Source organism: Ylistrum balloti, unplaced genomic scaffold (assembly GCF_031769215.1).
Source record: "Ylistrum balloti isolate Yb309-2 unplaced genomic scaffold, AGI_CSIRO_Ybal_v1 Utg370354, whole genome shotgun sequence".
Lineage (NCBI taxonomy): Eukaryota > Metazoa > Mollusca > Bivalvia > Pectinida > Pectinidae > Ylistrum > Ylistrum balloti.
In genome coordinates this window covers 391291-406738 of record NW_026782252.1, presented here as the reverse complement: position 1 = coordinate 406738, position 15448 = coordinate 391291, and the positions used below count along the sequence as shown (strand labels likewise).

Below are 15448 nucleotides of genomic sequence, written 5' to 3'. Positions count from 1 at the left end.
CAGTCCTTCATGGCAGAGGTACTTCATTGGTACAGTACAGTGTCCAGTCCTTCATGGCAGAGGTACTTCATTGGTACAGTACAGTGTCCAGTCCTTCATGGCAGAGGTATTTCATTGTTACAGTGGTGTACCCTTCGTGGCAGAGTAAAACTGTTGTGTCTTTTGTTGAAAAGAGACAACTGGCAGATATTAGGCCAGTTTACAAAGGTTGATATCAAAGTCGGTATGAATATTGTTTTTTGGACTGATGACCAACGACACAGCCATAACAGCACAGGATAGTCTGTGATCTGTTTTCTGAGAAAGCCACAGATATCCACACATGTACCACAAATGAAGACATTTTAATGAGAATCTGTCATATTTATATTTCAAATGCATTTTAAAAACTTCAAAATTTACTGCAGTACAAATTGTGGTAAAAAATTGGAACAAATTCTTGCTCTTCTAGCTTTAAGTGCATTTTTAATGACTGCTCTACATTAAAAAGGTACAGAACTTGCAGTTCACTAAAAAATTAGATCTACGTTGAGTATTTCTAATATTGCAGATATTTCAGCTGGTTAAAAAATCTAAAGTACAAAATAACAATTTCAATTCAGTTCTGAACACTAAGTATTACTGTCTATGTTTCACACGAAGTATGCTGCAAGTGCTGCCATCTTGTCCTTCGGTTTACCCCTGCCCCTTCCCCTTCCTCTGCCTCTTCCCCCTCGACCCCTTCCTCTCCCCCCTCTACGCTTCATCACTGCATGATGTTTCTCCACCATTGGTTTGAACACATTGTCACAGAACACACAGCCAGAATGCTCAGTATTTCCATCAGCCAGCGGTGTTTTACCCTGAAATTTGACAAATTGATATAAGCCGTTTTTAGTTATCACCTTCCTTCATTTGTCTATATATTGTATCCTCACACTACCTTGCTTAACTAATTAATATAGATATATATTTATATCTTTTAAAAAAATGTCAGGAAATACATTATTTAAAAACTTTGACAGAGTTTGAATTAAAAAAAAATTGTTTTTAAAATTAACAAAAAAAATAGCATCTGATTTGTAGTCTGACCTCCTTCTGTTAAAATAATGTTAACATTTATTTTATTCATAGAGAAATTATGATTTGGCACAGTCTTATTATCTGATTTATAGCTACTCTGATTTTATCATTAAAAAAATCAAAGATCATGGTAGTCTTACAACTGTAAAATATTTATCCCAAGTTGGATGGGATGTCTAAAAACGAATTATAATTCTTATTACAGGGAACATCTGTTGTGCTTAAAGGATATATTAGATATTTTAACCTCTAAAACAGAAGGTAACTCTATCAGCATCTCCAATGTTGAAAATTGTTCATAAATTCAAAAATTCCTTGAAAGTATTTAAAAAAAAAAAAAAAATCAAAATCTGGTTTACTATATTAGTGTGAATAGAAATTCTATAAAGCTGGAAGCACTTTTTGAAGGTGGTATAATGATTTTAAAGTGTCAACAGAATAGTTTCTGTGAGCATCAGGGAAATTGACAAAGAAACCATGACAATTTCTGAAAAAAATATATAAATAATATTTGAAAGCATAAAAGATATAGCTTACAGCAACAAAATCCTAATGTGATAGATAATAGGTACCTTGCTGAAGTCTACGTTGACTATGTGAGAGCCACAGTCATCACAAGTATCCTCGGACACGGACACACGATGGGCATTCTCAAAGAAATGCAGCACCACATTACATCTGCAATAACAACAAGAAATAATGTGTTGACAGCTCTATGAATGATTCCTCTGTGTACAGTAATTAAACTTTGTTATTTGTAACAGACAATCATTTTATACTTGGAAAATTAACTCATTTAAAAAAAAATTGAAGTCGGCCTTTTCGTTTTTTCACCTGAATTTTCTATTCTGCACAAAGAATTATAAGTAATGGGTAATAAAGTATCATTCTAGATAAGTTTCATAGATTGTTTTCAAGCCTTGACATTACAAAGGCTAGACTGTAACTGACACTAAGGTCAAATGTTGAAAACTAAAATCTAGTGTTTGAGATAAAAATGTTTGACTCCATGGGACCTCTTAATCAACAAATTTATGTCTTAAAATGTTAAAATTGGTATAAGTAGATTTATTGAACTATATTTAGCCAGGCAAACATGTATATGATTTTACCAACGTGCATAATTTGTGTTCATCTTAATCACATTATTGATAATGTGTGTACAAATATCAACAGTGAAGGTTGTATTTTAACCAAGGCTGTGGTGAACCTACTGTGTAAAAGCAGAAACCTGGATTCTTTGACCTCATATTTACTGTGACATAGTGTTTTTACACAAACAAGATGGTTTTATATACCAGGTTAAAAAGACCTATTCTAAGTTTGTATCATGGCCTTTCAGTGTTAATGTGAATTCATGAGAGCATATATAAATTCCAGAGCACGAGACAATGAAATGACACCATATTGACCTGTGTCACAACAATGCTTTGCCTCTGGTAACACTCATTATAGTTTAAAATGAATATGATTTTCAGTAAACTCTTTCAGCCAATCAATATACTAGATAAACAATCTTAATTATAACATGAGATTGTATTCATTATATAATGTTATCATCAATGTAAATGTGATCTTGATGAAAAAAAAATCTTGTATATTTGTCACCCTCACATTCATACTGACGAAAACAATCTGAAAAATCTTTTTGGTCCCTATGTTAATTTCAAAATAATTCTAAATGAAAAGTTATGATAATTTAATAATTAAATAACAAAAATATCTGGTGAATTACAGTCCCCAACCAACACACTGCCTCTTCAAGGTGAAACTATACCCAAAGTATGAAGCTCCAGTTACTAGGAATGTAGAAAATAGTGCTGGGACAAACTTTTTATTTGTTCTAAATTAAAGATCAAAATGTGACCTGATTTTGATCATACCGATTTACAAAGGTCAACCAAGAACAAAATATGAAATTTCAGTGACCATAGGTGTAGGAGACAGATACTCGACAACATTTTCTTTGATATAGAGTCAAAGGTAAGAATGTAAGTCAGAGTGACTAACTTTTGATACATGTTAACTGCCTCACCAAAGTCAACCCATATCCATGGTATGAAATTTTAGTGAAAAGCAATGTAGGAGGAAGAGCCCAGACAAACTCTTCTTTGATGTAGGTCAAAGGTCAAAAAGTAGGTCAGAGTGAGAGAGCTGTAGTGTAGATGTAATGAATTTAACACATTCTATGAAATAATTGATCACCAAGTGTTAAGATGATAAAATGATGAAAAAGCAATGGTTTAGTTGTTTTGTGAAAGACTAGGAAACATTCTCCTATATGAGGGTTTCTATTGATACCTACTTGTTACAGGCCATCCTCCATTTAGGGCTGGAGGTGGGGTCGAGTACCAGAACACCGTTCTCACACTCCACACACTCTGATACACCATTCTGAGACAGACTGTGTTGACAGCTCGGGTGGGTACACTCATTGCATCCATAGTTCTTCCTCATGTCCTTAAATGGGGGGTTATTGAAACAGTAGGGACAAAGTGGAAAGCTCTGAAAAATATCACATATTTGATTAAAGAACCTGGCTACAGCATTATCAATTTATTTGCTATTTTACATTGACAGAAGTATATACATTAAATGGTTAACTGGTACATTAAATTAAACGTTCAAGAGGGATCTTGGTGTCCACTATCATAAAATCATTACTCATTATGGCAATACAATAAAGATGTGTTTTTTATGCATCCTATCTAGATAATATTTGGCAAAAATGCAGAATTTCATATGAGGGCTAAAGATACACAAGGTGAATATTTCTTCATATACATTAAAAATCTATTTTCAAAGTAAAGGGATGGAAACAGGAAAATATATGACTGTATTACCTTTCCTTTGACACCTGTGGTCCACAGCACCAATTCAAAGTCATCTAATGGACATTTTATCTCCTTGTACAGCTTTATGCTACCATTCTGAGGGAGGCTGAATGTCTCATCACAATTTGAGCAATGTAGACGAGAAGGCTTGGCCTGCACGAACTTCATGAATCGTCGACATTTACCACATCTGTTAAAGTGAAGCCAATATTCTCAATCACCAATAACATATACAAAGTACCCTTGACAAGCTGTATCAGCCTTATCATTCATAGCATGAAGCCTAGAGAGCCTCATTTAGCCAGTGTATCATTGAATAAGTCACTGGAGCTACTGTGTTCTTATCTGTATACTACACATGTTGTTACACATGATTCAAGTAATTCTCATTATTTTGCTATTTTTGAGGAGTAAAAAAAAATCAGACAAAATAAATACCTTAGCAATGAAATGTATAAAAAGTGAATAGTCTGTTCCATGATATCAGTAATTTATGTCTTTTTTATGCTTCAAACTTTTGAAAATTTGAATCATGATATTCCATATAGAAGTGGTCAACTTAAAAAATTTAACTAACCTACTGTTCATTTTATGAAAAGACAAAACCTTGCAAACATTTCTTTTTTAAAAATTGTGGTGATTTACTGCCATGGGAACAACATATCAGAATGCTATAATTAGACCGCAATTGATAGCATTTCCTCCAATCAAACTATATCTACATCACCACTGTGGGGCTAGTATGTTACCAGGCAAGGGACTTATGCTATGTGTATGAGAATGTTATCCAGTTAATTACAAATAATATTTTCGATTCATGTCTGACAAACCAGATAAATATACTACAAAGTATCCAATCTTTCTCCATGACAGGAGTAAGTCTTAAATTCTAAAATCTGAACTTCCAACAAAAGATATTGTTTTCAATGGTGTGATAAATGAATGCACACACTCCTATGTAAACCTGACCATGTTCTTTGAGTACCTTGACAGTGGTTTTCCACTAGCAGCAAGAGGTGAAAAGGTCACCTCAAATAACTCGTCCATGCCGGGAATACTCTCCACAAAGTACTTGAATTTGAGACAAAAGATACTGATTCCGTGGTGGAGCACTTCTTCATAGTTTGCCTTTCCAGCTGCTATCAGGTTCAACTGCTTTTCTAATGCTGACCGCATAGATGGGAGTACCAGCTCAGCATCAATCTGTCAAAGATACGTATATCATACTGGGTCAGTACTGTTGGAAGAGTTACTGCCAATTACTGTGTACAGCGAATTTCAAAAATTTTGACTGCAAAAATATTATGGATGTAATTTGTACTGCTAAATGAAGGTCTTTTTCTGTACATCATTCATTTTTGGTACATAATTCATCATAGTGTCCTGTATACTCAAATCAAATACTTATTCATGGAATTGAGGGAAAATAGTAACATTCGGGTTTGAGTTTACAATCCTATATATCTATGTTTTGATATCAGTGAATCAGTACAATCCGGAGTGTTGAGGGTTTGAATTTACAACAACGAACACTTACCTTTTGATATCCATGCACCAATACAATGCCAAGTGCTGTGGGTTTGAGTTTACGACCACCTATGATGCTCACATAATTCCTTTCACAGATGTTGTTGATGTGCACAGGAATGCTGGCATCTGTCCCGATACCATGCTTCTCCATCAATGTTATAAGCTCACTTTCAGTCAGGTAATCTGGTGGAGATGTCTGACGATCCACTAACTTCACCTATATAAGAACACATACATTTCACAGGTTGTGTCAACAAAGTAGTGTTACTATCAATTTATATCTTATACCACATTTATAACATCTGTTGATGGATAGTCTTCAGAACTGAATATACAAATGTGTTGCTGAATATTGATTTAGATTCGGTTGAAGAGAATGAATTTATCTTATTCATAACCTTCTGAAAATAAAGACGATTAGTTTAACTTACATCATTGACAGTGAGATTCTGATCCTTTTTGAACTCTGGCAGTGATTCCTCATCAGCAGACTTCCATGTCAGAATGCTTGTGAAGCCTGGATCTAGCACCACTTTACCACTACAAGTAAATTTCTCTGCTCCAATCTCTATGTACACAGTGGTTTGCAGGTACTTCATGTCTCGACTAAGCTGGAAACACAATTACTGATAGCTGAAATTACCAGTTAACGATCCAAGCATAGGTACAATTACTGACCCCATCATAGGTACAATTACTGACCCCATCATAGGTACAATTACTGACCCCATCATAGGTGCAATTACTGACCTCATCATAGGTACAATTACTGACCCCATCATAGGTGCAATTACTGACCCCATCATAGGTACAATTACTGACCCCATCATAGGTACAATTACTGACCCCATCATAGGTACAATTACTGACCCCATCATAGGTACAATTACTGACCCCATCATAGGTACAATTACTGACCCCATCATAGGTACAATAACCGACACCAGCATATGTACAATTACTGACCCCAGCATAGGTACAATTACTGACCTCAGCATATGTACAATTACTGACCCCAGCATAGGTACAATTACTGACCTCAGCATAGGTACAATTAGTGACCCCATCATAGGTACAATTACTGACCCCATCATAGGTACAATTACTGACCCCATCATAGGTACAATTACTGACCCCATCATAGGTACAATAACCGACACCAGCATATGTACAATTAGTGACCCCATCATAGGTACAATTACTGACCTCAGCATATGTACAATTACTGACCCCAGCATAGGTACAATTACTGACCTCAGCATAGGTACAATTACTGACCCCAGCATAGGTACAATTACTGACCTCAGCATAGGTACAATTACTGACCTCAGCATATGTACAATTACTGACCCCAGCATAGGTACAATTACTGACCTCAGCATAGGTACAATTAGTGACCCCATCATAGGTACAATTACTGACCCCAGCATAGGTACAATTACTGACCTCAGCATAGGTACAATTACTGACCCCAGCATAGGTACAATTACTGACCCCAGCATAGGTACAATTACTGACCTCAGCATATGTACAATTACTGACCCCAGCATAGGTACAATTACTGACCTCAGCATAGGTACAATTAGTGACCCCATCATAGGTACAATTACTGACCCCATCATAGGTACAATAACCGACCCCATCATAGGTACAATAACCGACCTCAGCATAGGTACAATTACTGACCCCATCATAGGTACAATTACTGACCTCAGCATAGGTACAATTAGTGACCCCATCATAGGTACAATTACTGACCCCATCATAGGTACAATTACTGACCCCATCATAGGTACAATTACTGACCCCATCATAGGTACAATTACTGACCCCAGCATAGGTACAATTACTGACCTCAGCATAGGTACAATAACCGACCCCATCATAGGTACAATTACTGACCTCAGCATAGGTACAATAACCGACCCCATCATAGGTACAATTACTGACCTCAGCATAGGTACAATTAGTGACCCCATCATAGGTACAATTACTGACCCCATCATAGGTACAATTACTGACCCCATCATAGGTACAATTACTGACCCCATCATAGGTACAATTACTGACCTCAGCATAGGTACAATTAGTGACCCCATCATAGGTACAATTACTGACCTCAGCATAGGTACAATTAGTGACCCCATCATAGGTACAATTACTGACCCCATCATAGGTACAATTACTGACCCCATCATAGGTACAATTACTGACCCCATCATAGGTACAATTACTGACCTCAGCATAGGTACAATTAGTGACCCCATCATAGGTACAATTACTGACCTCAGCATAGGTACAATTAGTGACCCCATCATAGGTACAATTACTGACCCCATCATAGGTACAATTACTGACCCCATCATAGGTACAATTACTGACCCCATCATAGGTACAATTACTGACCTCAGCATAGGTACAATTAGTGACCCCATCATAGGTACAATTACTGACCTCAGCATAGGTACAATAACCGACCCCAGCATATGTACAATTACTGACCTCAGCATAGGTACAATTAGTGACCCCATCATAGGTACAATTACTGACCTCAGCATAGGTACAATTAATCATCCTAGCATAAAAACTGACCCCATAGAGGAAGTTTGTTGGTGATACTTGTGTGGCATTATTTTGAACTTTTGAGTAATACAAATGTATTGATGATTTCATACAAACAGCAAATTCATGACTATAATATGCTTGATTTCATAACAGGCCTTTCCATTCCAATGTAAATGCTGTAAGTTTCTGAAGTGACCCTGTACTTACTGTGGCTATGAAGTGTCTGGTGATGAAATCATACAGTCGCCAGGCGTCATGGCCTAGCTCAGCCTCTGTAGCAGGCCTCATTGGTGTGATGGGTGGATGGTCACCAGCATCTGATCCTTTTCTGTTAAAAAGTGTGTAATCTCTTAAATGGGTAAGATATTCATAAAATGTAAGCAGAGGAAGATATGTTTACTTCAGTGGTCCAGTGTTGAATCATTTTACTCCCAAAAATCACTAATTTCATTCAATAATTGTAAAATTCTACGACATTTTTCCCAAAGAATTTTTAACACAGAAGTTTGTATTAGCATCAATGTAATATTAGCTATCAACTTCTAGGCCTGTGACAAATTAAATCAATTTTGTGGAAGTGGTTTTTTTTATTTTGTTTTCAAAGTGTACATGGTATCTATTTTTCATGATTTTATACTAGCCTCAAAAAATTAACAGCCTTAACAATAACATGTATAACAAATTCAAAGTTTCTTTTTCCCCAAGACACAGATATATATCTGTATACACATTTTGTCAGAAATGTTTCAGTGTTTGTTAGACTAGACAGTAAAATAATGGTACTGTATCACATATTATGTATATTTGAAAATTTAAATAAATACATTTGAAATATTTTTTCTATATTTCTTACTTTGGGTTCTGTATACAATGTTTAACTTAATATTCTATGTAACAGATCTATCTTGTGACACCAACTCACTTTGGTTTCTGTATGCAATGTTTAACTTAATATTCTTGGGAACAGATATATTTTGTGACACCAACTCACTCTGGTTTCTGTATACAATGTTTGACTTAATATTCCTTGGAATATTTTGTGACACCAACTCACTTTGGTTTCTGTATACCGGTGTTGAGTAGATCAGACACAATACTGCCCCATAAAGAGTTGGACTGTTGCTGTTTCAGTGTTCCTCTACAACAGATAAAATAAAACATAATATCTCAAATTCTGTCATTAGTAAGAATTATCAAGATATACACATGAATTGGAAGTAAACATCACATCAAATTCAACAATAACATTGACAAAAGATCTTAGAGGAATCTCGGCACCCACCAATATTTTATCTTTCTTTAACAGTTAGATGTTGTCTCTTCTATTCTCTTCTTTCTATTGTATTTAAGATTGCCTGGAGATTAATAGTGTTATGTCTCAATGAAATTATTGGAGACATCAAGAGACTTATTCTTGTGTGATGAGACTGATTATCTAATGAGAGATTTACACTTTTTGTTCACATTTCACGGTGCTGAGATTATAACTTTGTGTTCAATTGCACTATCAAGCTTACTTAAGGTCAAAGTTATCTGGGTATTGTGTGGTCTCGGTTCTTGGATAGCTTATGTAGCCCTGTGTGTACAACCTCTCTGCAATCTGCATGGTATGCTGTGGACCCATACCTGCCAACAGGAACACAGATACTTATATGGATAAAGTTAATTCTGGAAGGACCAACTGTATAGACTAATTCTAGGTTGAAATAGTGTGGATATTGACTCTAAGAGGGATTAGTGTGGATATTGATTCTAGGAGGGAATAGTGTGGATATTGACTCTAAGAGGGATTAGTGTGCATATTGATTCTAGGAGGGAATAGTGTGGATATTGATTTTAGGAGGGAAAAGTGTGGATATTTATTCTAGGAGGGAATAGAGTGGATATTGATACTAGGAGGAAATAGTGTGGATATTGACTCTAAGAGGGATTAGTGTGGATTAGTGTGGATATTGATTCTAGGAGGGAATAGTGTGGATATTTATTCTAGGAGGGAAAAGTGTGGATATTGATTCTAGGAGGGAATAGTGTGGATATTGATTCTAGGAGGGAATAGTGTGGATATTGACTCTAAGAGGGATTAGTGTGGATATTGATTCTAGGAGGGAATAGTGTGGATATTGACTCTAAGAGGGATTAGTGTGGATATTGATTCTAGGAGGGAATAATGTGGATATTTATTCTAGGAGGGAATAGTGAGGATATTTATTCTAGGAGGGAATAGTGTGGATATTGATTCTAGGAGGGAATAGTGTGGATATTGATTCTAGGAGGGAATAATGTGGATATTTATTCTAGGAGGGAAGAGTGAGGATATTTATTCTAGGAGGGTATAGTGAGGATATTGATTCTAGGAGGGAATAGTGAGGATATCGATTCTAGGAGGGAATAGTGTGGATATTGATACTAGGAGGAAATAGTGTGGATATTTATTCTAGGAGGGATTAGTGAGGATATTGACTCTAAGAGGGATTAGTGTGGAGATTGATTCTAAGAGGGAATAGTGTGGATATTGACTCTAAGAGGGAATAGTGTGGATATTGATTCTAGGAGGGAAGAGTGTGGAGATTGATTCTAAGAGGGAATAGTGTGGATATTGTCTCTAAGAGGAAATAGAGTGGATATTGATTCTAGGAGGGATTAGTGTGGATATTGATTCTAGGAGGGAATAGTGTGGATATTGATTCTAGGAGGGAATAATGTGATTCTAGGAGGGAATAGTGTGGATATCGATTCTAGGAGGGAATAGTGTGGAGATTGATTCTAGGAGGGAATAGTGTGGAGATTGATTCTAGAAGGGAATAGTGTGGATATTGATTCTAGGAGGAAATAGTGTGGATATTGATTCTAGGAGGGAATAGAGTTGATATTTATTCTAGGAGGGAATAGTGTGGAGATTGATTCTAGGAGGGAATAGTGTGGAGATTGATTCTAGAAGGGAATAGTGTGGATATTGGTTCTAGGAGGGAATAGTGTGGAGATTGATTCTAGGAGGGAATAGTGTGGATATCTATTCTAGGAGGGAATAGTGTGGAGATTGATTCTAGGAGGGAATAGTGTGGAGATTGATTCTAGAAGGGAATAGTGTGGATATTTATTCTAGGAGGGAATAGTGTGGATATTGATTCTAGGAGGGAATAGTGTGGATATTGATTCTAGGAGGGAATAGTGTGGATATTGATTCTAAGAAAGCAGTGTGGAGATTAAATACATGTTACATACAGCTGTTAATTTTATGTTGAACAGAGCAGGATTTATAAAAGAGATTGATTTCAGTATGTCGTAAGAATGCCAATTTTATGATAATTTATGGTGAATTTTGTTTTACAGATATATACAAGGATAAATGATTCTACTATATCATGCAGGGTAAGTATGCAAGCTGTAATTATATTTAACCTCGCACCAGTTAACTTATCAATCTAAATCATTATAGATACATACCTAATCCTGAGCTGGCAGCACGTAACATTTCAACTGTGTTCAGGGCTATTGGACGGCTTTTAAACTTCTCTTCTTGAACAACTCTCAGAACTCTAATCAGATAAATGAAAAATATATAGGAAACTGAAGCTAAATTATTTAACAGCTAATATTGCAGAACTCATTTCAAGAGAGCTCCCCTATGAAGGGACGTATATAGCTTAATACACTGATTCCAGGGCCCCAAACTTACAAAAATTAATTCAATGTACCTCATTTGAAACTAGGGAATGAAAGTCGGTATTGTACAATGTAAATAGTTATTTTTGGGTATGTGTTGCGTGATACCTGTGCTTATATTTGAAATCTTGACTTGTAATTTGGATTTATAGAATTCAGAAGATGACCCCTAAGAAATTCTACAGAAATTCTAGAGTAGAACCTGTGGTATTTGAAAGCAGTAAGATCTGATAATGGTGAGCTTCAGGTTTAACACGTGCTAAACGTTAAAATAATAATCTCAAAGCATTGTTACATCAACACATTCAAAGCAATATAATTATAATTTGACCATTTCCTCCCATGATATTTCTTTTGGTCAGAGAGAGGACTAAATAAACACACAATTCTGTCTTATATATACAGTACCTGGCCGAGTCTACACCTTTGATCATGTTGACAAACATTTGTGCCACCTCCTTGTCAAATATTCGAACTCTGTCCCAGTCGAGGCTAATTGTTCTACCACCAGGGTGAGCCACCTGTTACATGAAAAGATATCAGAAATATGACACAAAATATCTTCAGTCTATTAAAAAATAATTTCCCTTGTTACAAGGTCAAAAATTTATCCATCTATTGCAACAACTGATTATTCAATGTATCAGATACATGTATATCCAGAACATTTCGAAAAAAATTTCCTTCAATAGTCCCAAAGAATCTTTTCAAAACCACAAAATGAAAACTCTTATTCCTGGTAAAACCACTTTTATAAAGTTATATAACTATGTCAATAAGACAATTATTTCCCAGGTCCAATGCACCAGAATAGGAGCAGGATTAGAGCTTGATGCTATAATACATGGGGGTAAATAGTAACCAGATCTGATGAGAGAGACAAACATAGGTAACAATGTATGCCCCAATGTAATAAAGTGGAGGAGCATGAACCTATGGAAAAAAATTAAAAAAAAAAAAATGATAAAAAAAAATAATAAAAAAATAAAAAATACTCACATTCCTGGTGGTATCATATGTATATTTATAAAAAAAAAGTCTACAGATGTAAAACATAGCTAAACAGTTGTGTTGGATGGGAATGGTACAGAAATCACCATTTATCTTAACCAAAACAATGTTATTAAGCCATATGGAAAGCATTGTATCAAAGGCAAAGCTACTGTCATTCAGCTCTCAAATGATTAGGGAAGGTGGGAGTTATTTGACACTAGTTACACATACGTAACTAAGCTGAGCTGATTTGAAAGATGTATTTTTTCTGCATTTTGACCTTACCTGCAAATTATGTCTTAGTTTGAAAGTGTGATTATTTTCGGACCTCACCTGCACATGTATGACCCAGTAGGGCTCTGGTTTGAAGGATTGAATCTTATCATGTCTGTCCACACAGAAGCCTAACGTGGGAGTCTGACATGGCCCATATGATATCAAGGTACTGTCTAGGTCACCATACTTTCCCTGAAATGAGATCAACACAAATACGTAGACTTGATAAATGATGATTTGTTTAAACACCTTTGTTCCAATTTATTATGTATTAAGTACATTTACATGAAAAAATGTGCATTAGAAAATAAGAAATATTTATAGGAGGCAGAGCCACAATCTCAATAGGGTCACAAATAGAATATTAAATACAATCCTTTAAATCCTACCTGAAAAAACTTAGTTTGGAACCTGGTGAAAGCACAACCAATTCTGAGGTCCATTTCTTGGCGAGCATCCACTGACAATGCCTCATTTTTATTGGGACTCACTAGTTTGTTCATGGCCTCTTTGATGTCTCTGTCGGTGATGGCACTGAACTTTGACCTGAACACGGTCTGTGAAAATACATCAAATAATTAAATCTGACAACTAGAATATGATGCAGCCATTTTTTGGAAAAACAATGCAAGAGTGAAACAAGATAAAAAAATTCTGTTCAGAAGGCTTTGAAGAGCTCAGATTACTCTAAGATCAGTAGGGTATCAATGTATGTACATAGTATGAGTTTGTTATAGAGAGATTTTACTGAACATCTTCCTAACTATAAGTTCTCTTGACCAACTGTTGCAGCAAAAAAGAAGTGTTTTCTAGACTAATGAACCATATGGATTCTGAATTGATCAGTTCTATTGTATATATAAATCTGTGGTTTCATAATAAAGTCACTTTCCATTTTCAGATCCAGTATCCTCAAACAGCTCATAATGGCAAGAACTATGTCCACAAATATACATTATTGTGTTCCTTTATCAGTCATTTAAAATATTTTACACATTTTGTTCAAATAGAAACAAAACAATAAATGAGGAAAGTAAATATCACCTGTCCTGTTCCTCTGTTCATCGAATTATCAATACAGTCCAGCACCTCAAAGCAAATGTTCTCACCCTCCTTGTCACAATCTAACCATAGCACCACATAATCTGCTCCACGTGCCTGTTTGGCAGGAGAGACATTCCACATTAAAAAAACAAGACATGTAGGATTCTAAGAAATTTTATGCAGATCATCCTTATTGCAATATGTCATCTTTAATAACTGAAATATCAATAAATTTTGTCTGTCTTCAAATATTACTTATATCTATTGCCTTAAGTGCTATTTTGCTTCATTCATAAAATGTACCTCTTTTGACAGAAATGCTGGCATCTTTAACTTTTCAGTTGCCTCTTTCTTTGTGGTGGGTGCACTGAACAGTTCAACCTGAAACAATATAATCATTTTACCCCTGTAAAACTCCATCTTTGTACAAACATCAAATTAAGAATTGTAAGCTAAAAGAAGTTCACAAATAAGGACTTCTACAACTTAAATACTAATCTAATTTTTAACACTAGGGGAAGGTGTTTTTTGAGGATGAACATGGTAATATAATGGAGAGTTCCTGAAGGAACTGCACTATTCTGGTGTCCAACATTTTGTATTGTTATATGGCTATGATTCTGATTTAACAGAGTACTTATGACATTTACATAATATCATGACGTCACAACATATATACAAGCACACAAAACGTAAATGTCACATGAATTGCACGATCGATCACGTGCATTATGCACATCAAACGCGAAGAACTAACCAGTCAACCAACATTTCGGTATATCTTGTTTTTCCTTATACTTCCAACAGGACGTCAATGAGGCATACAAAACTTCGTTCTTTCCATGCATTGCCTGACTCATGTTACTGTCAAACTAATTGAGGATTGCTCTATTGCTGTAAATGGTATATTTAATTGGGAAACTTAACCCTAAACCTAACGTGAAAACAGGTATCTGTGTATGTTTATGTTTTTCTAAATTGCATTAAAGGTATATCGTGGATGATAGGTGTCTTACAGGATCAACACGATCCCAGTTGTTGTATTTCCCCATGAAATCCAAACCAAACACATGACCGCAGACTGATGTCATCTTGTAAAATACATTCTCTCTAGTCGGTGGGAAAACACCCCTGTACTCGTGTACCGAGCAAGCTCCGTTCGACCCTTTCCGGCTGTTCATTTGGCCATTGGACAATATTTTGGCTATTGACTGAGCCAACGATGGCTTTTCAGCCACCATCAATACCGTCTTCATGATTTCTGCTTAAAAGCACACTAATTAAACAGTTTACATAAAAATATCATCTGTCAAATATCATCCATTCTTCTATCAATGGGCATCGCCATCTTGTTTCTCGTGTCATCTCGCGCTTCATATTTCAGCGAGAGCTGATTACAAACATGGCGGGAGATACGACATATAACGTAAACAACTGTTGATGAAGATGAAGAATATGTACACAATTTGACATTTTTTTAA

The 15448-nt window shown here is 35.6% G+C and overlaps 1 protein-coding gene across 1 annotated transcript; it reads right to left on the bottom strand.

Moving 5' to 3' along the window:
• Positions 1-325: 325 nt before the first annotated feature.
• LOC132553791 (DNA topoisomerase 3-beta-1-like) lies at positions 326-15305 on the bottom strand. The gene is made up of 17 exons (XM_060218069.1): positions 14984-15305; positions 14271-14348; positions 13968-14081; positions 13313-13480; positions 12981-13115; positions 12063-12175; positions 11436-11527; positions 9509-9617; positions 9046-9129; positions 8199-8319; positions 5858-6037; positions 5434-5643; positions 4882-5099; positions 3906-4086; positions 3368-3567; positions 1635-1740; positions 326-842 (listed from the first exon to the last, which is right to left on the bottom strand). Exons 1-17 carry the CDS (start codon positions 15221-15223, stop codon positions 633-635), a joined length of 2559 nt encoding a protein of 852 aa, XP_060074052.1. The 5' UTR covers positions 15224-15305; the 3' UTR covers positions 326-632.
• Positions 15306-15448: the final 143 nt, after the last annotated feature.